Source organism: Podarcis erhardii, assembly GCF_964252035.2.
Source record: "Podarcis erhardii genome assembly, chromosome: 10".
NCBI lineage: Eukaryota > Metazoa > Chordata > Lepidosauria > Squamata > Lacertidae > Podarcis > Podarcis erhardii.
The window spans coordinates 61,402,172-61,426,441 of NC_138500.1; the positions used below are offsets into that span (position 1 = coordinate 61,402,172).

At 44.1% G+C, this 24,270-nt stretch overlaps 1 protein-coding gene across 2 annotated transcripts in view; it reads left to right on the top strand.

The window, feature by feature from the left end:
• Positions 1–7,326: 7,326 nt before the first annotated feature.
• Positions 7,327–24,270, top strand: part of TUBGCP6 (tubulin gamma complex component 6) — a 32,452-nt gene continuing 15,508 nt past the window's right edge. Inside the window, exons 1-11 of one of the 2 annotated variants that reach the window (XM_081877792.1) lie at positions 7,327–7,549; positions 9,008–9,839; positions 10,832–10,995; positions 12,305–12,515; positions 13,311–13,484; positions 15,848–15,969; positions 18,156–18,228; positions 18,707–18,816; positions 19,847–19,938; positions 21,570–21,709; positions 23,129–23,278. In XM_081877792.1, the coding sequence (XP_081733918.1) occupies positions 9,093–9,839; positions 10,832–10,995; positions 12,305–12,515; positions 13,311–13,484; positions 15,848–15,969; positions 18,156–18,228; positions 18,707–18,816; positions 19,847–19,938; positions 21,570–21,709; positions 23,129–23,278 (1,983 nt within the window). In that variant the 5' untranslated portion in view covers positions 7,327–7,549; positions 9,008–9,092. The remainder of the gene's footprint in view (positions 7,550–9,007; positions 9,840–10,831; positions 10,996–12,304; positions 12,516–13,310; positions 13,485–15,847; positions 15,970–18,155; positions 18,229–18,706; positions 18,817–19,846; positions 19,939–21,569; positions 21,710–23,128; positions 23,279–24,270) is intronic. The other variant, XM_081877793.1, reaches the window with a different exon arrangement.

Below are 24,270 nucleotides of genomic sequence, written 5' to 3' on the forward strand. Positions count from 1 at the left end.
GGTTTGCATGTAACACTAAACCAAACTATGGCTTAACGTGAATGAGTAAGCATGGAGCAAAAATCATAGCTGCTTCTCTCGATTCTGCCACACTACCCAGAGCCAAACCATAGTTTGATTTCACATTTGCAACAGTTGCAGCTGTTGAACTATGTATCTATTTTTTTCCAAGGTTCATTATGGTAATTGAGAACACCGGTTGAGGTTGGCTAGAATCTCAGGAAGGGCATTTTCATGGGATACAGAAATTAGAGAAAAATATGGGACGTGGGTGGCGCTGTGGTCTAAACCACTGAGCCTATGTCTTGCCGATCGGAAGGTCGGTGGTTCGAATACCCACGATGGGGTGAGCTCCCGTTGCTCGGTCCCAGCGCCTGCCAACCTAGCAGTTCGAAAGCACATCAAAGTGCAAGTAGATAAATAGGTAGATAAATAGGCGGGAAGGTAAACAGCGTTTCCATGCGCCGCTCTGGTTTCGCCAGAAGTGGCATAGTCATGCTGGCCACATGACCCGGAAAAGCTGTCTGTGGACAAAGGTTGGCTCCCTCAGCCAGTAAAGCGAGATGAGCGCCGCAACCCCAGAGTCATTCATGACTGGACTTAACTGTCAGGGGTCCTTTACCTTTTTTATGGGCTAAGAGGGCAAGGAGAGAAACTTCTTCCCCTGGTCCAGTTCCACACACCATTTCTGCTTCAGTCTAAAGGAAGGAATGACCGGGGGGGGGGGGAGAGAATTCTGGGATTCATCTCCACAGGAGCATTCCCAACCAAAGCTGGATTACCCAATGGGCAGAGCAGACACCAGCCTATGGGCCCCGCGACAACAGATCAAATTAAATTCTGTTGTTTTGTGTAATAAAATTGGTTTATCAATATTGTTGGTTGGCAAAATCAAAAACGTATCAGGAGATCATTTGCGAGGAACCCAGTGAGATTTTGACTGCCTGGGGGCCTCCACAGGTTTTAATCTGGAACTGTGCCCAACCAAGGGCCAACTTTGGGCTCCCAAATGTCAACAGAGCCCTGTATGACCCTACAATTTGGCAGCCTTCCCTCTTGTTCGCCTGCATTGTTTTAGCCCCCTCTGCAGCGTGGTGCCCGGTGTGAGTGCACCAGTCGTGCCATCCTTAAACTGCCCCAGCCCAGCCTTGGGATGCGGTGTTGGCATGGGAAAGAATCACACCCCCTGTCCTGGCCAGGTGGACTGCAGAGAAACCTCCATAAAACTATAAAGGTAAAGGGACCCCTGACCATTAGGTCCAGTTGTGGCCGACTCTGGGGTTGCGGCGCTCATCTCGCTTTTCTGGCCAAGGGAGCCAGTGTACAGCTTCCGGGTCATGTGGCCAGCATGACTAAGCCACTTCTGGCGAACCAGAGCAGCACATGGAAACACCGTTTACCTTCCCGCCGGAGCACTACCTCTTTATCTACTTGCACTTTGATGCGCTTTCGAACTGCTAGGTGGGCAGGAGCAGGGACCGAGCAACGGGAGCCCACCCTGCCGCGGGGAATCGAACCGCTGACCTTCTGATCGGCAAGTCCTAGGCTCGGTGGTTTAACCCACAGTGCCACCCGCGTCCCTCTATAAAACTATAGGAATATCTAAATCAGGCCTTTCTCCTCCAGCTGGCAAGATGACAGGAAAATACTTCCCCGCCACAGAAAGTCACAGCATACCTGCACATTTTGGTTTGTATCATGGCACCGCTGGGCTGCTGCTTGGCCAGAGCCTTTCTTAAACCACGGCCCTGCGAAGGAAGAAGGACATTGTATGCTCCTGACATAGGCATCCACTCTCGGGGTCAGGGGTCCCATGGGCCCTCCTCAATGATTTTCTTCTGGGGCAGATCGCCCTCAATATCTCCCCCCACCCCAACAGCCTTCTCAGCTCTTTTTCTCAGTCTGCTGCCTCCCCACAGCCAACATCCCTCCATCTCCTGCGTGGCACAGAGCAGCTCAGCAGCAGCGCAGGGAAAGGCAAGCCAGCGGAGGCAGCCTTCCCTCCCCTGCCATGCTGCCCATGCCCACATCACCACTGACTGCCAACAATCTCTGCTCCTGCCTGGGCACATGACGCCCTGACCCCTGGCTTGGAAGGAGGAAGGGCGAGGGGCTGGGACAAGATGGGCCTGCTCCCCCCCCCCAGCCCAGCCCTGTTTCACTCAGGTCGGTGCCACAACCTCCCTGCACATGTGGGGAATGGATTCCCCATGGAATTAACATACCACAACTTCCAAGGTTTCATTTTTATGTCCAGCACCCTCTTCTTCTCTCAGTGCAGGCGCCACAGCACCAGTCTGGGACAGGAGGGTGGGGGATACTTGTAACCAACCAGTTGTTCACAACACTAAATATCCTCTGGGGACCACAGCTGAGGACCTGCCAAGCTATCAACATCTATGGACAAGTCAAGACAGGGAGCCAAGCCACATATACCAGTGACAGGTGATGCTGCTACAGTGGTTCCTCGCAAGACGAAAAGAATCCGTTCCGCGAGTCTCTTCGTCTAGCAGTTTTTTCGTCTTGCGAAGCAAGCCCATTGATGGCTTAGCGGATTAGCGCTATCAGCGGCTTAGCAGCTATTAAAGGCTTAGCGGCAAAGCGGTTATTAGCGGCTTAGCGGCTTAGAAAAAAGGGGGGGAGCGAAAAAAAATTGCAAGACTCGCAAGACGTTTTCATCTTGCGAAGCAAGCCCATAGGGAAATTCATCTTGCGAAGCGCCTCCAAAACGGAAAACCCTTTCGTCTAGCGGGTTTTTCGTCTTGCGAGGCATTCGTCTTACGGGGAACCACTGTATTATTATTATTATTATTATTATTATTATTATTATGACAGGGGAGTGCCTGGCATGCTCTGATCCATGGGGTCATGAAGAGTCGGACACAACTAAACAACTAAACAACAACAACAATATTATTATTATTATTAACAACAACAACAACAACAACAACAACAACAACAGTATTTCTATGCCACTCATCTCCTCTGGGCCTTGGAGCTCCTCCTACCTTCAGAGTTCCTTCTCATGGGCACTGATGGACTCACTTGATCCTATTACTGGACTACTGATCCCGAAGTGCTGCCCAGCCCAGCTTCAGGTCCCCCACCAAGTGCCCCCCTTCTAGAATCCACCACTCTCAACCGACTCTCAACTGCCTCCCCCAACATTCATGCTCCCTTTCCAAGCCTCCTGCAACCTTCCATCTCTATCAGAATTCCACTCTCTCTTCCACCCTCCCTCCCTGCTTGACATTCACTTGGGAATTCTAATAAGGTAAAAGTAAAGGGGCCCCTGACCATTAGGTCCAGTCGTGGCCGACTCTGGGATTGCAACGCTCATCTCGCTTTATTGGCCGAGGGAGCTGGCATACAGCTTCCGGGTCATGTGGCCAGCATGACTAAGCCACTTCTGGTGAACCAGAGCAGCGCGCGGAAACGCTGTTTACCTTCCCACTGGAGCGATACCTATTTATCTACTTGCACTTTGACGTGCTTTCAAACTGCTAGGTTGGGTTGGCAGGAGCTGGGACTGAGCAATGGGAGCTCACCCTGTCCAATCGGCAAGCCCTAGGCTCTGTGGTTTAGACCACAGCACCACCCGCGTTACGCTTACCTAACTCTGACCTAGCTCACATGGATTCAGTCGCTCACTGTTCATTCCTTACAAGTTTCTAACCTGGGTTAGCGTGGACTTTTTACCTCCCGGTGAACTGCAGGAATGCTGAGGGGAAGTTTCTCTTTTTACATCCAAGCCAAGGAGCCAAGCCACAGGCACCAATGACGGGTGACGCTAATAATAATAAAAATAATAATAATGATGATGATGATGCCACTCATCTCCTCTGGGCATCCTACCTTCAGAATTCATTTTTATCATCACTTGTCCAGCAAGTATCTCACCATCATCTGACAGGCATCCCTCTTGCAGGGCACTATAAGGCTTGCTTGCAAAGCAGCACTTTGTGACATCACAAACAGGGGCCAGGCTGCTGGGTTGCCAGGCAGCTGAATTAATAGGAAGAAAATCAAGGGGGGGGGGTTTCAAAGTGTGCTGGGATGAGGCCCCCGTGGGTCAGGCCAGAGGGTCTGTTGGGGGTGTGTGGTTGTGCCTCCCCTTGTTCTGCATCTAGCTCCCCCGCCCGTTCCTTTAGCTGCTCAATAGAATCATAGCATGGATCCCAAGGGCCATCTAGTCCAACGCCCGGCAATGCCAGGATCCTGCCCACAGCCAGCCCTGGCTGGGCTCCAAACTCCGACCATCTTCTTACCAGCCAGATGCAGTGACCCCTTGCAATTCTGCATGGGGATGGAGAATGGGGAGAGAGAAACGTTTTGCTCTCTGTCCCTCAGGACATTGATATGAGAGCCACACCATGCAGCCCTGTCAATATCTCAAGGGCCGTCACAGGGGGGGAGAGAGGAAGCTTGTTTTCTCCTGCTCCAGAGGCCCTCAGGACCTGAAGCCATGGCTTCAAGCAACAAGAAAGGAGATTCCGACTCAACTTCAGGAAGAACGTTCTGACAGCAAGAGCTGTTTGACAGTGGAAGGAAATCCCTCGGAAAGTGGTAGACTCTCCTTCCTTGGAGGTTTTTCAGCAGAGGTTGGATGGCTATCTGCCATGGATGCTTTAGCTGAGATTCCTGCGTTGCAGGGGATCCCGCCCAACTCAACAATTCTATGATCCTACGATTCAAGTGCATCCAATGAGCATTTAAAGCACATGACGTCGCCCAAATGATCCTGGGCATTGTAGCTTCCCTCTCACAGACCTAAAATTCCCAGAACCCCTAAGAAACTACAATTCCCAGTATCAGTGTTCCCCAACCTTGGGCCTCCAGCTGTTTTTGGACTACAACTCCCATCATCCCTCGCTAGCAAGACCAGTGGTCAAGGATGATGGGAATTGTAGTCCGAAAACAGCTGGCGGCCCAAGGTTGGGGAACACTGCCCAGTATCATTTGGGGGAAGACACCTGCTTTTTGGAGCAGGGAAGAGAACCTGCAGCTCACTTCCCCCAATTTCCTAGGAACCAGGAACGGGAAGCTCATGTGCTTAAACAGGGCACAGAGCAGGGTGGATAAAATATTGTTCCAAAAGCTGGGTGCCTCCCCTCTCTCTGCCAAGTGGTGGCAAAAGCCCATGGGGTTCCAGGCTCTCACCTTTGGAGAACTGAGACATGGCAGAGACTGTTCTAGCTTTCAGAAAGAGTACAGGTGAGTCCTTTCAAGAGGGACTTGCCCTCCACATCAGGGCAGCCAGTTGGATTCCAGAATTCTGGTGGAGAGTGATGATTGGAGGCGGCTTTGAAAGCGAGTTTGAATGTTGGGGAGGGAGGAAGTTGAGAGTTGGTTGAGAGCGGTGGGTTCTAGAATGGGGGGCTGGGGAGGTCAAGGCACGGCTTCCGATTGGCTGCAGGAGCTTGCTGCACTCAATCGGAAGCCATGTCAGACGTTCGGCTTCCAAAGAATGTTCTCCAACTGGAACACTCACTTCCGGGGTTGTGGCATTTGGGAGCCAAAACGTTCAAGTCACAAGGCATTCGAGATCCAAGGTACGGGCTGTATGTTCTTTTAAAGATTTTTAGGCTAAATCTGAGAGGTTTGTCTTTGCTGAATATAATTGTCTTAAATAGATGCCGTGAGCTATCTTGAGCAGTTGTGGAAAGATTTTAAATAAACAAATGGCAGTGAGTTAATCCATCAGCAGGATGGACTCAGACCAAAAGACTATGCAATACTCCCAAATTGTGGGAATATGGTCATTTGTCCATAAGAGCATGGGCAAAAGTTTATTATTGCAAGGATGATTTCATAGCAGAAAGCATTGCTTGGAAGCATGAGCAGCGCGTGGACAGCTCATGCCATCCAATGATTGGTCCACGTAGTATAACATGATCAACTGCGTGGTCTGGTGTGAGAACATGAGACTAATGTATTGTATTGTCTTTTATCTGCTGACTGAGGCAAAGCTCTCTCCTTGAATTTGTATCTTTTCTTCGGCTCACAATAAAATGTTGGGCTACAGCAGCTTCTAGAGCAGAGCTGCGGTCAGATTTCTGCAACCCATCTCGGCGTGAGACTGATTATTTACGGATGGCAAGCTGGTTCTCGTCACCAAATTTTTGTCAGGATTAACTTGCTAGGGCTGAGCCTTCAAATCTGCTTACATGTTGCAGTGCTAAACACATTGGCAATGAAGTGTATTTTTAACAAATTCTATACAGGAATAATAATAATAATAATAATAATAATTTATTTGTACCCTGCCCATCTGGCTGGGTTTCCCCAGCCACTCTGGGCGGCTTCCACAAAAACCAAAAATACACTAAAATATCACACATTAAAAACTTCCCTGAAGATGTCTTCTGAATGTCAGGTAGTTGTTTATCGCCTTGACATCTGATGGGAGGGCGTTCCACAAAACTCCCAATAATGAGCTCACCTACTCCTACCATCTGGAACTAAGGACCTGGGTTTTCAGATCAGAGGATATGAACCTCTTACCTTTATTATTCCAATATCCGTATTTGTTATTTTAGATACTATGTTTTTTGAAACGAAGATGTAATTGATCCTAGAGTAGGTCTTATGCACTGGTGAGAACAAAAATTTCTCTCCTCCCCTCATCACTCTCCAAACATCTTTCATCTCTTTCCTTTTCATAATTTTAGCCAATCCTGGAATGTTACTAAGTATTTCCTCTGGCATACGATTTGACTTATCCAATCGTTTATCTAATACCATACTGTATTGAAACCTCCTTTTGAATATCCTCCTTTTCGTTAAACGCTTTATCAAAAAAAAAATCACCTGATTTTCATTAGGAGCATAAATATTAATTATAGTGTATTCTTCCCCTGCCATTGTTCCCTGAATTATAATGTCTCTGCCTTCCAGCTGTTTGGGGACTACAGTTCCCATCATCCCTGACTACTGGTCCTGCTAGCTAGGGATGATGGGAGTTGTAGTCCAACAACAGCTGGAGACCCAAGTTTGGGAGAGCCTGATGACACCTTTCCTGCGTGCTAGAAAAGGCTACCGTAGGAAAGGCGTTTAACACAAGTCCCAGTGCTTTCCGGGCATTTGCTTAGGACGCGCGCCTCTTTTAGCTCCAGCAGCCCTGGAAGTTACTTCCCGTGGTCTGGAAGCACTAAGGGCCATGTCCCGCCCTGAGCATGCGCACTGCGTCCTCTCCACACGCCGACAACCACAACAAACCCCCGCCGCTGCTTTTCCAGGGAGGAATCCGCGCTTAGCCCCGCCCCTTTCCTTTCCCCTCAGGCGGCGAGTCCTCAGCGTTCTAAAAACCCCGCATCCCCGCCTTCGTCGCTCCCTTGTGATGTCACAAGGTCGCGACTCGCAGAGGAGCGCGTTTTCCCATCACGGCGGCGGCGGCGGCAGCGGCAGCGCTGAGGGCTCCGCGGGGCGCCCGTTTTTCGCGCCGCCCTTCAGCGGGGATGGGCTGAAGAGAGGCCAATACGGACGGGCGGCGGCGGGCGGGCGGTTCGCGTCGCCGTGAAACACCCCGGAGCGACGTGAGGCCTGTTCGGTATGGGGCGTTGCCATGGAAACCGTGAGGGGGGGGGAGCGGGAGCGCCAGGCGTTATGGAGGGGGAAGCGCCCGAGTCTCGACCCTAGAAGTTCTTCCCGCCTTCTTCGTTCTAGGTGGTATGGGGGCCTCTCAGGGTGGTGCAGGGTTGGCACTCAGCACTGGCTGAATGGGAGGCCTGGTGTTACATCCTAGTGAGCCCTGGCTCCTTTTAAGCCCCGTTAACTGCCCCTTCTTCTTCTTTTTTTAAAAAAGTAGGGTCTGTTTTGGGGGGGGCGCATTTTGGTAATATGAAGGATGGAGACCAAAAGGAGGCAGTTTTTTTCGGGGGAAGGACATACACACTCACACACACACACACACACACACACACAAAAAAGGAGCCCCTATGTTGCTTTGACTGTATACTTTATATTTGACTTTTTAATATATATATAATATATATATAATAGATGTTTTAAAACAGATACACTTATGCCAGGAAAGCAAACCAACCAACCAGCAAACATACAGTCAAACAAACAAACAAACAAACTGTAAATTGACAAACAGACAATAGCAATATATGAAACAACACAATTCTTATAACTAACATCATTTGTGCTCCCAATGATGTGAACGATTGTGAAACAAGAAATTAAAAATGACTTCCAATTACTCTCGCTGGACTTTATCTGTTGATTATTTTATACCGCACAGTTACATATTTCTTACATAGCTTCTGTTAACGTCCCTACAAACTTATATTTATAAAGGCAAGGTTCAGTCTAATTCTGCTAAGACGTTTGCTTTTATACCATAATTTTTAAAGTATTCTTTAAAAATTCTCCATCCTTATAGACTATTTGTTTTGTTTGGCCTCTTATCCTTCCTGTCGTCTTTGCTAGCTGCAGGTATTCTACCATTAGGATTTGCTAATCCACTGTGTTAGGTATTGCTGTATTTTTTACTTTCTTCAGTAATGTTTAGTTCTGGATTGTTTTTATTGATGTTTTAATGTGCTGTAAACTGCTTTGAGGTTTTTCTTAAAAATATAAAGCAGTATGGAAATAATAATAATAATAATAATATAATATGGTACTGTGAGCGAGGAGGACAAACTTCTCCCCCACCCATTTATTTCATGACAATTCATTTGGTTACCGTTGCTTTTGAAATGGATTATCTCCGTTGGTGCCCATATAAATGTAGGTATGGTTATCAGGGTATAGATATAGGTATGGTTGTTGGGGGTTCGTGGCTCCATTCAAATATCAAAAATATCGTAGAGATACCAAAATTCTGAAATGTAGAGGGTCCATGGCTTGGTTTTTGAAGAACAGGGGTCCCACAGTACTTAGCTAATTGGGATCTAGACCTTTAATACACAGTTCATAAGGATGTTGCATTAATAAAGTAATTGAAACTCTATTTCAGTAGGGAGAAGATCATTAATTATTCTCCTTTTGCTTTTCCAAGCAGCGTAATGGATCCCCAGCAGATTCTTAGTACTGGTTATACACGATCTTGACTTAAAGAGGATATCCAGTTAACTGCTGCTGCCATGGAGAGTATTACAAAGCTGTTTGGTGATTTGTGTGAGGCCCACATAGCAGGTTTGTCAAAGAAGGTCCATTTGGGCAGGGAAAAGAACAGCAAAAAAGGATCCAGTAAAAGCCTCAAGAAAATTGCATATAATGCTTTGTTTTCTACCCTTTTCGTGGATGAGACCCAGAAGGCACAGTCAAATGTTTCTAGACTTCCAGTGAAAAACAGAATTCTAATGCTATCTTTCAACTTGAGAGTCGCTGGAATGGGGAAGGAAGCTGACCGACTGGAGGAGCTTGTAGATGATTTGGAAAGGTCTACCTGTTTACCATTTACTGAAATTACTTCTGTTCTGGATCTTCTGGTTCAGCTTGCAGGAACTGGACCACCTCAGTGCTTACCACCCAAGAAAGACTACTTTGCAAACAACAAATATGTTGGAAGAAATGTAAAATACCAAGGTTATGATTATTATGATGTTAGTGTGTTTGAAGCCAATATGCAGGCTTTAATTGCAAATGAGGAACATCATTTGAGTGATACAGTTCAAAAGACACTGCAGATCATGGAGGCAGCACCTGGCACAGGTCTTCCTACTGTGGAATTATTTTCACAAAGCTGCTCGGTCGGCGACAAGTTTGAGAGAGAAACCCGTGTCTCACTCTTTGGGGCTCTTATTCACAGTCGTACATATGACATGGATATCAAGTTGGATTTTCCACCAGTGCCTGACAGTGCAGATTTGTCTGGACTTGCAATCAAGGTATGGAACATTTTGGGTGACCCTTATTTTATTTATATTTAGCATAGATATTTGATAGAGCATGCAAGTTGTAATAAATTGTGGCATCTTCTTCATCAATGCTGTTGTTCTCAGTTAGATGCTCATGAGCAAAATTCTTTGTTAATAATTTCCTTTCGTCTTCCTTCTAGTGTCTACCTGGTGTTTCCCTTTCTCTCTTGCTTGTGCATCTGAGAGTACTTGCAGCATTCTGACCCATTCAGCTCCTTTGCAAATAGTAGTTTCCACATGTCACATTGTTTTTGAAATCCAAAGTGGTACAATCAGTAGCCACCATCTTCTGTGTCAGATTTATATGTGCAGCAGGGCTTTTGTTGTCTGTTTTGCCTGCTTTCTTCCAACACCTTGTATACAACAGTATACACCATTGTAAACAACTTTTGAAAATTAAGGAGCAGGGGGAGGGAGAAGAAAGTATTTTTGTTTTAAGGAAATGCTTCATGTATTTCTCTCCTGAATCCTACCAAATGATGTATCCTGATCTGATCACAATCTGTATATTGCAACAGCTTTGTAAGATAGTTCATTAGCGTTCTCGTTTTAAAGAGGGGGCGGGGGAACCACGTCTTACTGTATGGCTAAACAAGGATTTGAACCCACATTTATGGTCAGTATTGTTTCTCGCTATGCCCTTTAGTTCTTCTGCCTATTAAAAGAGGCAGTACAGACCATCTCAAATGTAAGAATTAATTTATCAAGTTACTCCTTGCAGTTGGGCAATACAGTACATGCTTTGCCACACTTATTTCAGAGTAAATAAACACCTATTAATCTTGGTCCACCAGGGAGTAGATAGAATATGCAGCACTGTACTAGGAATGATTTTTAATGAGGAGATGCAACAAGAACGATCTGAGGAACTAGGGAGGCAGGCTAAGAAGTTAACTCTTTTGGTCACAATTATGGAAAATCACTGTACTGAAAGATAATCGACTGGGTACATGTTTTTATAGGTCCCCCAAAGTATAGATCCTTCAGAAGATGAGGGATTCCAGTCTGCATCCAATCTCACCCCTGACTCTCAGTCAGAACCCAGTGTCACACCAGATATTGATCTCTGGGAAGCAGTGCTCACCTATGGACCTAGTAAACGGAGATGTTGGGAAAGGATTGGATGGTACGTATTTGTCTTTAAGATTCAGAATGTTGAGCTGTTTTTGTTGGAAGCTGCTGTGATTAGGATCAAGTCAATATTTGTCAGTGAATTTGAAACAAGTTTCCAAAATTATTTTTAAAATAGCAAAATTCAAGGCCTAGGGTGGTATTCAACTATGTTTTTACTCAGTGTAGACCTATTAAAATGAATAGACCTAACTTGTACATTAATTTCACTGTGTCTTTTCTGATTAAAACGTAGTTGAATACCACCCCTCTAACATTCCTAATAAAACTGGGACTTGAGAATGGCAGCTGAATGGAACCTGGGATCCAAAAGGCCATACACACCCAAGCTTCTCAGGCCTTCCTGTTGTATCTTCCAAAAAGTTATGGAGCCTGGCAGATGGGGAATCTCTAGAGTTGCATCCATTGTACTATTAACTGAGGGGAATCTGGCAAACCCCCAATGTGCTCTAGGCATTCCCATGGATCTGCTTAGATCCTAACAACTGGGAGACTTTGCATGTAATTCTGAACCATGGTCTACCATTATGAAAATCGGCTGCAGTGAGCCTTTGGATCCCAGGCTTTCCTTTCTTCCTTGTGACTTCAAGGAGATCATCTTAGAATTGTAGAGTTGGAAGGGACCCTGAGGGTCATCTAGTCCAACCCCCTGCAGTGCAGGAATCACAGCTAAAGAAACCCTGTGAGATAGCTGTCCAACCTCTGCTAAAAAGCCTTTAAGGATGTAGAGTCCACCACCTTTCAAGGGAGACTGTTTCACTGTCAAACAGCTCTTCCCATCAGAAAACTCTTCCTAACGATTCTCCTTTCTTGTCTTTTGAATCTATTGGTTTGGGTCTCTCCAACCTACCGAGCAGCAGAAAACAAACTTGTTCCGTCTTCCGTGTAATGGCCCTTCATATATTTGAAGATGGCTCTCATATCTCCTCTGTCTCCCGTTATCCAGGCTAAACGTATCCAACTCCATCAACCAATCCTCTTAGGCTTAGTTTCCAGACCCTTTATAATCTTGGTCACCTTCCTCTGCACACTGACTTGTTGATATCCTTCTTAAATTGTGCTGCGCAGGACCCTAGGTGGTGTTTGGCCAAGGCAGAATAGAGTAGATCTGGACTAGACTTCCGTTGATGCAGCCTAGAATTGCATGAGCATTTTTTGCTGTAACATCTGAATTGATAGAGGCCATGAAAATCCTAGGTGGGTTGGATGAAAGCCATTCAGAATATCTCTCTTCTACAGGCCTAAGTTTTTCAGAGTGGCACTTTATACATTTGATTGTTATTTGTTTTTCCCCCCAAACACAGTCCTCCTGGGAAAAAAGAGGAGCCGTACCTTTCTGAAGCTGGCAGAGAAGCCTTTGACAAATTTTGCAGACTTCGAGAAGGGGAATTGCAGTTTTTCAGCAGTACCAAACTTCAGCTTCCACAACGTGTTTTAATAAAAGAATCAGAACTTGTTAAAGATGTTTTGAATGTCCTTATTGGGGTGGTATCTACTTCATTCTCATTTAATCAGGTATACAGAAGTATGTAAATAGCTGCTGAGGAGCTCTAACCTTTGCTTTTAAGACCCAGCATGCACACTTGTATTTTATGTCAGCAGAAATAATATTATAGTAACATACATCATTTAATAGAGAGGATGCATGTTACTGAATTTTGCAAAGCATATGAAAACAAGACTTAAGATGCTCTGCAAGTATCACTTATATACCCATATCCTTATGAAGAGTTACTAAGTAGACAGAAAAAACTAATATGGGTTGTATCCATCATAAGAGTATTCATTAAAAACACACACACATACAAATCACAAACTGGTTTATAGTACAAAATATGCAGTAAAACCAGTACTTATATAATAATAACAGTAAATCCAGATTAAGAAGAGAATGACATTAATTGCCAGTATGGACCCAAGCATACAATCCAGGCATGGTAGATCTGGCAATAAAATGCAATTTACATGGCGCAGAAAGGAATGTTTTAGGGACTATTCCCTAGAAAACAAGCGTTTCCATGTGAATTTTCATTTTATTGATTTAATTTTCTTTACAATTTTACCATGTGTGTATTTTTATTGTTTTACTTTATGCCATAATATTGTATCTGCTAATAAGCTATTAATTATCACTTAGTGGTTTTTTGCATATTAGGCTTCCCCCCCAAAAAAAAATAATTTAAAAAAACAAATAGTGCACCTATTTAGTAGCTCTAACTTATGATGATGAGGACTTGTGTATCAATTTTGTAACTAACTTGTGTGCTGTACATTTTTATTGATGACTTCCTCTCTTTTACAACCCTGTAGGCAGCTGTGCTGTTTGTGGCCAAGCAGGGTCTACATGTATCTGGAACTTCCCCTGAAAGCATGAGCAGTCTCCTGTCAGAAGTTGCTGAATATGGAACTTATTACACACGACTGAGCCGCTTCTCTGTCCAACCAGTTTTGGACTCTTCATACAGAAAAGGACTTGTTTTTCAGGTAGCATGCTGGCAGTTTTGCTATCGCTAATCCATCTTGATGTTCTGCTATATTTCTGTCTTTATCTGATGTCTGTTGGTTAGATCCAGTTGCGCCCTCTTGTTCATGAAAGCAGCTAGGATCCTACATCTTCACCTCCCAAGCTGTACTGTGGGGTCCCCAACACTCCTGAGCAGAATTTTGGGAGAAGCAATGGGGAAAGAAGAACAGAGCACTCCTTTCTATCAGTAGAACCTGGGGGTCTCTGGAGAGTACCCAAACTCTTTCAGTGGAGTCCAAACTTTTTTCAAAGAGTGCAGATTTGATGAAGTGAAGGGCCGTGAGGGCCGACCAAAGTTGTTAACTTTTTTTAGGGTTGAAGTAGGGTTTTTTAAGGATTTTACCCCAGGAAATAAACTGCCACAGGGACCAGATTAAACCGACCTGCGGGATGGATTATGCCCCCGAAACGGACCTTGGACATGCCTGCTTTACAAGTGGAAGTGGGGAGAGGTATAGTCTCTTCTCTGAACAAAATGTGCTGTTATATAGCCACCTAAAAGCCAGTTTGGTGCAATGGATTTGGAGTTGAAATTGGGTCCAGAAGTTGTTGAAATCCTCTTTCAACCTACTGGGAGTAGCAGTGGTTTACTACATCAAGTCTTTGTGATGGTAGAGGAGGGAAATAAATGTGGTGTGCCTTGGGTCTTAGTGATTAGGTGACTGGGTTGTGGATAAGAATTACTAGTTAGATCTCCCAAAGTGGATTGCGGAAGTTTGGGATCCGGTTGTCGGGGAGGGAAGTTGATGAAAGGGGCCTACAGGAGGAGGAGGAGGAGAGGAGTACAGGAACAAGTACAGTGGTACCTCGGGTTACAGACTCTTCAGGTTACAGACTCTTCAGGTTACAGACTCTGCTAACCCAGAAATAGTACCTCGGGTTAAGAACTTTGCTTCAGGATGAGAACAGAAATCGCGTGGCGGTGGTGGCAGCAGGAGCCCCATTAGCTAAAGTAGTACCTCAGTTTAAGGATAGTTTCAGGTTAAGAACGGACCTCCAGAACGAATTAAGTTCTTAACCTGAGGTACCACTGTAATGAGAAATGCTGTGTTTATCCAAGCAGTTAGAGCAATCAGTCCAAGTTGCTTTGTGGACAGTTGTTGGCATCTGTCTGTCTCAAGAGACAATTCACTGCCTCCAGGGGTGAAGTCAAATTGCTGGAGAATTACAGAACCTGCTGTGACTGCAGAAACCTCCAACAAAGATGAACAAAAGTGTCCCAGGCGATTGCTGGAGATGTGGAGAAAAAACAGATACTCTACCATAAGTGGTGGCAATGAAAGAAAATGAATATGTTTTAGGGCATCCATTTAGAATTGCAAAAAATGCTAAAAATCTCCTTTAATAGAAAACCAGAGGCCTACCTTCTGAGGATTACAGATTTGGATATAAAGAAGAAGAAGAAGAAGAAGAAGAAGAAGAAGAGGAAGAAGAAGAAGAAATCTTTTTATATGCTACAGTTGCAGCAAGAGTTTAAATCGCTGCAAATTGGAAATCTGACAAACTAAGATCTGTGCAAGATTGGATCCAAAAATTGACTGAATATACAGAGTTAGATAACTTGTCTGAAAAAAATAAAGAATAAACCAAAACAGGTATTTGTTTCAAAATGGGAAGTCTTTAAAATATATTTGAAAAACAATTACAGAAGTTTAAACTTTGTTGCAGCATTTGACTAATTTCAGTAGTAGTATCAAGAATGATGTGAGATCAAAGAAAAACTAAGAATCAGTTAAACCATGTAAATACAAGAACAACATATAACTACAGTAACTTGTCCAGTGGTACATTCTTATTAAGTTTCATATGCAGTACACAAGCTGTACGTTTATTTGTGCATTGTCAATTCAAGTATCCTCTCTACAGAGATTCTTGTGTTGTGGGTGGAATGAAAACATATTCTGTCTCATTTATAAAGGAAAAGAATGGAAGCCAAGTCTTGCCAAAAGTGTCTTATCTCGTCTTTTGCAGGTTAAACATACCCAGCTCCTTCAACCCTGTTCCTCATAAGGCTTGGTTTATTTATATAAATATTTATATAAATTTTTATTTACCACAAAATCATAAAAATATCAAAGCAATTTACAGCATTAAAAAGATAAAAGCCATACAATGCAAGTGAAAAAAAAACTTAGAAAAAAAAGTTAAAAACAAGCGTCTGCTCATAGGGTGTAAATTGGGCTTGCACAGATCCTAAGTATCTGAAGGAGGCTCAACAAGAATAGTACACCCAGTTGCCACTTTCCTATAAAGCATACACTGAATGTATGCCATGCACAAACAATTTTCATAGCAGATCTTCTTTTCACTTCTCTCCTGCCAGGCATTTACAAGCGGGCTGAGAAAATACCTGCAGTACTACCGAGCGTGTGTTTTGTCGACTCCTTCCACTCTGACGCTTCTAACCATCAGCTTCCTCTTCAGGAAACTAGGACGCCAGCTAAGGTAATACCACGGCATTAAAAGTTAATGGAAAGGAAGGCTTGACATCTTACATGCTTGATCTAAACCACAAAGGAATCGAGAGACCTTTGAACTGCTGATAGCATTGTTGTAGTTTAGTCCACATTAGTAAAGCAATTTCAGACTAGATTAGCTAGCATTGTACTGCTTCTCCTATCGTCTGTAATCTAATGATCATTTCTCAGTCTCCTTCACTGTTATACCGTCTTCTTATGCAGCATAATCGTAGCGTAATATTTTTAGTCAGTTAATTTAGACGGTGGGTTCATAGGTGAGATATTTTAAGTAACCATAGGGGCGTAGGAAACTTACTTATACCGAGTCATGCCATTGGTCCATCTCAGCTCAGTATTGTCTGCCCTGATTGGCAGTGGCTGACTAAGGTTTCAGACAGAAGATTTCCTATTTCTACCTGGAGATGATGGGAATTGAACCTACGACCTTTTGCATGCAAGGCAGATACCAATGAGCTTTATATATATTATTCCCTTCCTCAGTAACCAGTATTACTTACACTAGAACCAGGGTTTCCAGCTTCAGTACAGGCAACTCTCCACTTACGTGGGGCTTTTGTTCCTGGATATCCCTTGTATACGGGAAATTGTGTATAGTGGGGGGGAAACCTGTAGACACCCTCTAAACCCCTGATAACCAGTAGCAAATACCAGATTGGTATGAATGGCAGCACTGGTGGTTCTCAGTCTTCTTCATCGCCTCCTTTCCCAAATATCAACTCTCCAAAGGCCTCAATGGTCGGTGCTCATGGAATTGCTGGCTGATTTCCCTGCTCTTTTCACGCCATCTCCCTCCCCACCCCTCAAGTTTTCACACTTTTGGGGTCTGTTTTTGTAGTTTAACTTGGATTATTTTTTTATTTCCTGGTGCTGCATATATATGTGGGGAATCGCCTGTATTCTGAGGGATACTGTTCCAGAAGTGTATTCTATTAGGCAAACTGACACATGTTATAAAGCAGAGATATTCATAGAAAATGAATTGCATTGTAACTGTATTGTAACTTTTGAATAAAAACAACAACAAAGTTGCTGTAGTGTAGCCATAACAGCTTCCCAAGTTTGGAGCATATATATACAGCCGTACTTCTGAAGTCAAACAGAATCCATTCTGAAAGTCCGTTCAACTTCCAAAATGTTCGGGAACCAAGGCGCAGCTACCGATTGGCTGCAGGATGCTTCAGCAGCCAATCGGAAGCCGCAGCAGATGTTCAGGTTCCAAAGAACATTTGCAAACCGGAACAGTCAGTTGATGGAGTTGAAAATAAGGCCATTAATTAGACAGTGAGGCTGAAATTGAAGACTGTTTTTAAGAACAGTTTGGATGGTGTGGTAAGAGTTAGTGTTAGTCTTAGAGTAAGAGTTAGTGTTGATATGGTGTTGCCTACTTGCTTATGTGGCTTTTATAAAAAAGGATTAGGCAAAAGTATGTAGGCTTGATAGCTAAATGAAACCTTCACTAGCAGACTGATGTGGGTGGCGCTGTGGTCTAAACCACTGAGCCTCTTGGGCTTGCCGATCAGAAGGTCGCGGTTTGAGTCCCTGCGATGGAGTGAGCTCCCGTTGCTCTGTCCCAGCTCCTGCCAGCCTAGCAGTTCAAAAGCATGCCAGTGCAAGTAGATAAATAGGTACCACTTGGGCAGGAAGGTAAACACAGTTTCTGTGTGCTCTGGTTTCTTTCACGGTGTTCTGTTGTGCCAGAGGTGGTTTAGTCATGCTGGCCACATGACCCGGAAAGCTGTCTGTGGACAAACGCCGGCTACCTTGGCCTGAAAGCAAGATGAGCGCCACAACCCCATAGTCGCCTGTGACTGGACTTAACCATCTAGGGGTCCTTTATATTTTTACCTTGCTATACATCTCAGCACCAGCTGCAGGGGCCAAATACTGAAAAACAAAACGCAGAAGCATTTAGTTATCCACTGGGGAAGACGGAATTCTAGCCTGGAAGGTCCAGTAAACCGGTTCTTAGGCTCTTAAACAGGAAGCTGTGGCTCTCTGTGTCTTGGATTCCACCTCCTATCAGCTCCAGCCAGCATGGCCAATAGCCAGGAGTGATGGAAATTGTAATCTGGGGCCCACAGGTCTTCCTCCCACCCCATGCTCTTAAAGGTACTACGCAAGTGTAATTTGCTGCTGTTGTGTTTTGTAAAGGTATATAGCTGAACTCTGTGGAATAGGAGTGACTGCGCAGGGAACTGCTGCTGCTGCTGCTTCATTTCCAACAGTGAGTATGATTGTGCTTCTCTTTGTAGTCGCAGCCAACCGAGTGGTGTGCATTTTGAAACATGAAACAACCAGGTGTGATTCAAACATAAGCAAGCAATCTCAGAGCGCTTTGGGTGCTGTTTCCATCCTGTATGCTTCCATTTCTAAGAAAAGTGATTTACACCACTGGATCAGCTTGTAATGTGTCTGCTCATCGGTATTTTAAAAAACCCATGTCAGATTGTATAGATTTGCTGGAATGTATTGGTTTTAAAAGAAATATAGTTAGGAGGAGCACACTTTTGCTTTCATTCAGCATTAATAAAAAGGTATCTCCAAGTCAACAAAAGGCTTTAAGGACTTTTCCAGCCAAACCAGCACTTCCAGCTGAGTCCTGCCAATGCAATAAAACTATCCAATGAAGCTAAACATCATCAGAAGTACCTATACGTGTTTATTGTTTTCCTTTCAATGAGTGGCTTATGCATTTATTTCAGGGTGTGAAACTACTTTCCTATCTATACCAAGAAGCTCTTAATAATTGCAGCAATGAACATTACCCAGTTCTTCTCTCCCTACTAAAAACAAGCTGTGAACCATATACACGGTAAGTATTTCAGTTTAAAATTGTGCACTGTGGAACTGCTGTTACAAAGATGATCTAATGCATTTCCTATAGATGGCGTTCCTGTGAGTTCTTAAAAGGAGCTGGAATTTCTGAATGGCGGTAGCCTTATTTTAGTGTGCTGAAATAAAGCTAGCAATTCACTCCTGTTTGCATATTCTCAGGTCCTATTGATTTCAGTTGACCTTACTCCTTGGTCAGTGGGTATAGGATTGTAGCAAAAATCTTAAAATGGTCTATGCTTACTGAAATATGTTCTGGGACTTTTAAAAGTTTTTTCTTTCTGCACATTAAAATAATTCTCTGTGTATTTCAGAGTGGCATATTATTTTTATTTAAATGCTTATACAACGATCAAGACACTGAGAGACCCTTCTGGAAACCTCAAGTATCAAAGCAGAAATCCCAATTAATATGAGACTCTGCTTGACATGATAGTTAATCTATCTCTTTCAGTACTAGTGAAAAACTGAGCAGTTATAGCATTCAGGTATCTTCTTTGGGGACTGTTTTGAACCTGAGCCATAGGTCTTTACAGTTGCTATCTAACCTGAATAGTTATTTTAGTGGTAGTATTTTTATCAGATCTGTTTTCTGTTTGGACAGCATACCCTTATTTAAGAGGGTGTTTATAAAATACAGGGATGGTGCTGTGGTCTAAACCACTGAGCCGACAGCTTGCCTATCGGAAGGTTGGCGGTTCGAATCCCCACGATGGGGTGAGCTCCCCCAGCTCTGTCCCAGCTCCTGCCCACCTAGCAGTTTGAAAGCATGTCAAAGTGGTGGGAAGGTAAACCACGTTTCCGTGTGCTGCTCTGTTTTCACCAAAAGCATCTTAGTCTTGCTGGCCACATGACCGGAAAAACTGTCTGCTGACAAACATCGGCTCCCTCAATCCATAAAGCAAGATGAGCACTGCAACCCCAGAGTCGTTCGCGACTGGACTTAACTGTCAGGGGTCCTTTACCTTTTTATAAAACACCTTTTTCAACATTCAACCTTTTGCCTTTAGGTTTATACACGATTGGGTTTATAGCGGTGTATTCAGAGACGTGTATGGCGAATTCATGATTCAGGTGAATGAGGATTATCTTGGCTTTAGAGGTATGTTACAAATGAATTGCTTTCTTTTGAAATTACCCTTTGGCTAGCAGGGAATGGCAGGAATGAAAGCTTTGGAAGCTGGCATCTCCAGTGATGCTCTAGCTCACTTCCTGCCTTCCTTGAATCCAGGCATGATCACTGTGGCTCCCTTGCTTTCTCCTCTGGCTAGTGACTTAAGGGCCTATGCCGGACAACTGGAAAAGTTATGCTTGATTTATTCCATTACCGTTTCCCTGGGAGATGGCATTAACTTTCTTTTACATGTAACACCATGTTTGTTTTCTTTTCTTTGTGTACCATATTTTTCGCCCTATAGGACCCACCGGCCCATAGGACGCATCTAGATTGGGGGGGGGGGGATAAAGGGGAAAAATTATTCTCCCCCCCCAGGCGCGGGGCTGGGGAAGCCCGAGCTTCCCCCGACCCCAGCTCCCAGAACGGGACCCAGAGCAATGCCGAAGCTGCTTGCAGCTTTGGCATTGCTCTGGGAGCTTGCGGGGCTGGGGGAGGGGAAGCCCTCCGCCAGCTTCCAAACCAGGACAGGAGACAGCGGGATGGTGCGCTGCGCCTCCCCGCTGTCCCCCGAGTTTGCGGGGCTGGCGACGGGGAGGAGCAGGCTTCTCCCTCCCGCCAGCTTTCTAACCAAGTCGGGGGACAGCGGGAAAGGCGCGCTGTGCCTCCCCGCTGTCCCCCGAGTTTGCGGGACTGGCGACGGGAAGGAGCAGGCTTCTCCCCCCCCCCCCCCGCCAGCCTTCTAACCAAGTCGGGGGACAGCGGGATGGCGGCGTTCTGCCTCCCCGCTGTCCCCCGAGCTTGTGGGGCTGGCGGTGGGGCGGGATGGTGCGCACCGACCCCTCTCGCTCTCCAGGCTTCAGTGAAAGCCTGCATTCGCCCCATAGGACGCACACACATTTCCCCTTCATTTTTGGAGGGGGAAAAGTGCGTCCTATGCGGCGAAAAATACGGTATTTAGCTGTTTCTGTGTGTGTTGTTCAAAACACGTATGTATATTGTGCCTATTTCCCTTTTCACCACATGCACTCTTGTTTTGTGGACTTGGCTTGTGGACATAAGAACAAAGAGAAACAAAGAAAACCTTTTTAGAACTAGTGCTAGTGGTTTACGAACTTAATCTGTTCTGGAAGTCTTTTCTTAAAGTAAAGCATTAAAGTAAAGACTTTCCCATAGCAGCAGGGGACTCAATTTACAAATGGAACACACTCAACAGGAAGTGGAACATGTTCTGCTTCCAAGGCAAAGTTCACAAACCAAAACACCTACTTCTGGGTTTGCAGCGTTCTGAATCCAAGTTGTTCATAAACTAAGCTGTTCTTAAACCAAGCTACCACTGTATTCTCAGAGGTTATACAGCTAACGATATCACAAGACACTAGCCACTAGACATCAATGACACTAGCGTTACCATATTCCTGATGCCAGTCACAAGGTGCATCATCTGGATGAAGTTGTGGATTTTGCTGGAAATGAAATAGAGTGATTGCAAAGTAAATCATTGGGTTCTGTTCAACAAATAGATAATAGTTTCACTTTTATTGAATTAAAAACTTAATACACCAAAGTACTCTTTATATGCCTCACTTTCTGACCTCTCTGTCCTTTTGGATCTCTAGACAAACACTACTGGACCCATGGGTACGTTTTAATTTCCAAGGAAGTAGAAGACTGTGTGCCTGTGTTTTTGAAACATATTGCTAATGACGTCTACATTTGTGGGAAAACCATAAACTTGCTAAAGTTGTGTTGTCCCAGGGTAAGTACCCCTTGCTCTTGAAAATCATGGAGTAAGCATTGTTTTCAAGTACATTTGAAGTCATATACCCTTGGAAAGTCAGTTTTAGCTGAAGAGACTATGACTCCCCTTGCAGTCTCTCGGATTGACTGAGAACACCTTCCCTAACTATGACATTCATGCAGCACGTCCATATTTTGGGTTAATTTCATACATAGAAATTCCTTGCTCCTGGACTGTAAGCCACTGCCCCACCCAAATGTATTATAGGACCTTTCTACCAAGATTATTCTGTTACTGGCCAAGATCAAGCTATTATTATTATTATTATTTATTGAATTTATATACTGCCCTATACCAGGAGGTCTCAGGGCGGTACACAGAAAAGATCAACATAAAAATCTCAATATACATAATCAAAATAAAAACAACAACCCAATTACACCCCCCTCCCCCAATTTACTGGAATCTTTTAGTTTAGAATGTTTCTTAAATTGAAGACTAAATGACAGCTAATTTAAATAAAAAGCTGAAGTCGTTGCTTCCCCCTCATTTTTCATGCAAAGATAGACTTCCAAGTAAAGCATCTCTTCATAGGCTTAATTATGATTTGGTTTTGTTTTTTTTTTACCACAAATCATTCTGTGCTTGCACTCTGTCATATCATGAATATGTTGCTTGTCTTCCCTATCACGTTATCATGGAACGTAAGTTTAAAATTCTCACTTCATAATTGGCTGCCTTATGTTTGATCTTAACTAACCGGACGAACCTTTCACAATGAAACAATCCGAAAGAAACGACAAAGCATATCCCATGGAGGTGTTCACGACAAAACGTTCCACAAAGAACATCAGAAACAGTCACTGTAGTCACACAGCCCAGCATTTAATGGAATAATATAATAAATGCTGTCACAAGAGCGGATAACTCTTTTAAGCCCAAAGGCCACAATCCCTTCCAGGGAACCCATGCCAGTGGCACATGGAACAAGAGCTCTTGTATTTGACTAGGGCCAGCCGCACATGCATTTCTACACATACAGTACATCTCTCTGGTCAGGCAGCAGAACTAGAGGAGAGAGTGTAGCCTAGACAGGGAGGGGTGTGGCCTGGGGAGATTCCTGAGGGCCATTTAGGGAGGCCTGGGGGCCACATTTGTTCCAGGCCCAGGTCATGAGGATTCCCACCCCCAGTCCACAACAGACTTAAGACTGAACGAGACCCTACCAATAGGTTTCCAGTTCTAAAGTGCATGAAAGCTTGGATTGCATTCTTCAGATGTTTACTGCCACTCAATAATAATAATAATAATAAATAATATACCCTGCCCTCCCCAGCCAAGACTGAGCTGAGTGTGGTTAACACCCAATATAAAAACAAATTGATTGAAATACAACTTAAAAACAAGATTAAAATACAACATTAAAACATTTTGCAGCACTACATCTGCTGGTCCGACATCCCCGTTCCTCGAATTTCTGTCATCTTCTCCCTCGACGAATTGAGAGAGATTGAGAGAGATTGTGCAGTGTACGTGGGCCGAATGGAAAGAATCGCACGCTATAGTACCATCAGCAAGGAGGAAAAGGTAGACTGACTCAACCAAATCTTTTTTTGTATCAGGAAAGTGCCATTGCCCAGAACATGGACTCTGCCTTTGTATGGTGCATCAAAAACAACAGTGTGGTCCTTGCGCATGTGTGTTCGAAAATAAGTCATTAATTTCACTGGGACAAGTGAGAAAGCATGCTGCCCTGGCATAGGCATTAGGGTGCTACTGGTGCGGCAGATCTTAGGCCCAGACAAATGAAAAGCCAAACTTTATTTTACCCATCAAATTACAATACTGTAATTGTTTCAGTTAAGACACCCCCCCCCCCATTTATAGGCAAGATAGTTTCTTTGCTTGCCTGATAACTTGTTCTTCTTTCATGAAATTGCACACCTGAATACATGCTTAGGGTTTTTGATTTGTCCCCAAATACAGGAAAGCCTTTATATTCATTCACTTCAATGTTCTCCTATCAGCTGTTTTTGGAAGGAAGACTTAATGGCACTCCATATGCAAATCTTGTATATCTCTGTGTGTCAGTAAAGAGTTGTGTATTTTTTAATAGAGGTGACAGAACCAGACTTGTTTCTTCTTTGATCACACCCTTCTCAGAGTTGCGTACAGCCTTTTTACACCAGTAGTCTTCAATCTTTTATGACCTAGAACCTTCAGTTAACAAAACATGCATTTGAGAACCTGCTTCTCAGTTTTTAATCATATGTTTGTATAGCAGAAATGATACTTTTGCATTCCACTATTGATTGGGTTGTGAGCCTTTAGTGGGTCCTGAACCATCAGATAAATGAATTGGTTGTAATTTATGTTCTAGCTATAAAGGTTTTCAAGCAATTTTGACATAATGGATGCTAGGGTTGTTGTTTTTTTAATCTTGTGCTGGTGTGTGTGTGTGTGTGTGTGTGTGTGTGTGTGTAGTACTGAAAATTGACCTTTCCGTATTTTTGTGTTTATTTCCCCCCACTGTATGAAATCCAAATGTTTGAGGGTTAGTGGATTATTAATAAAGTTGA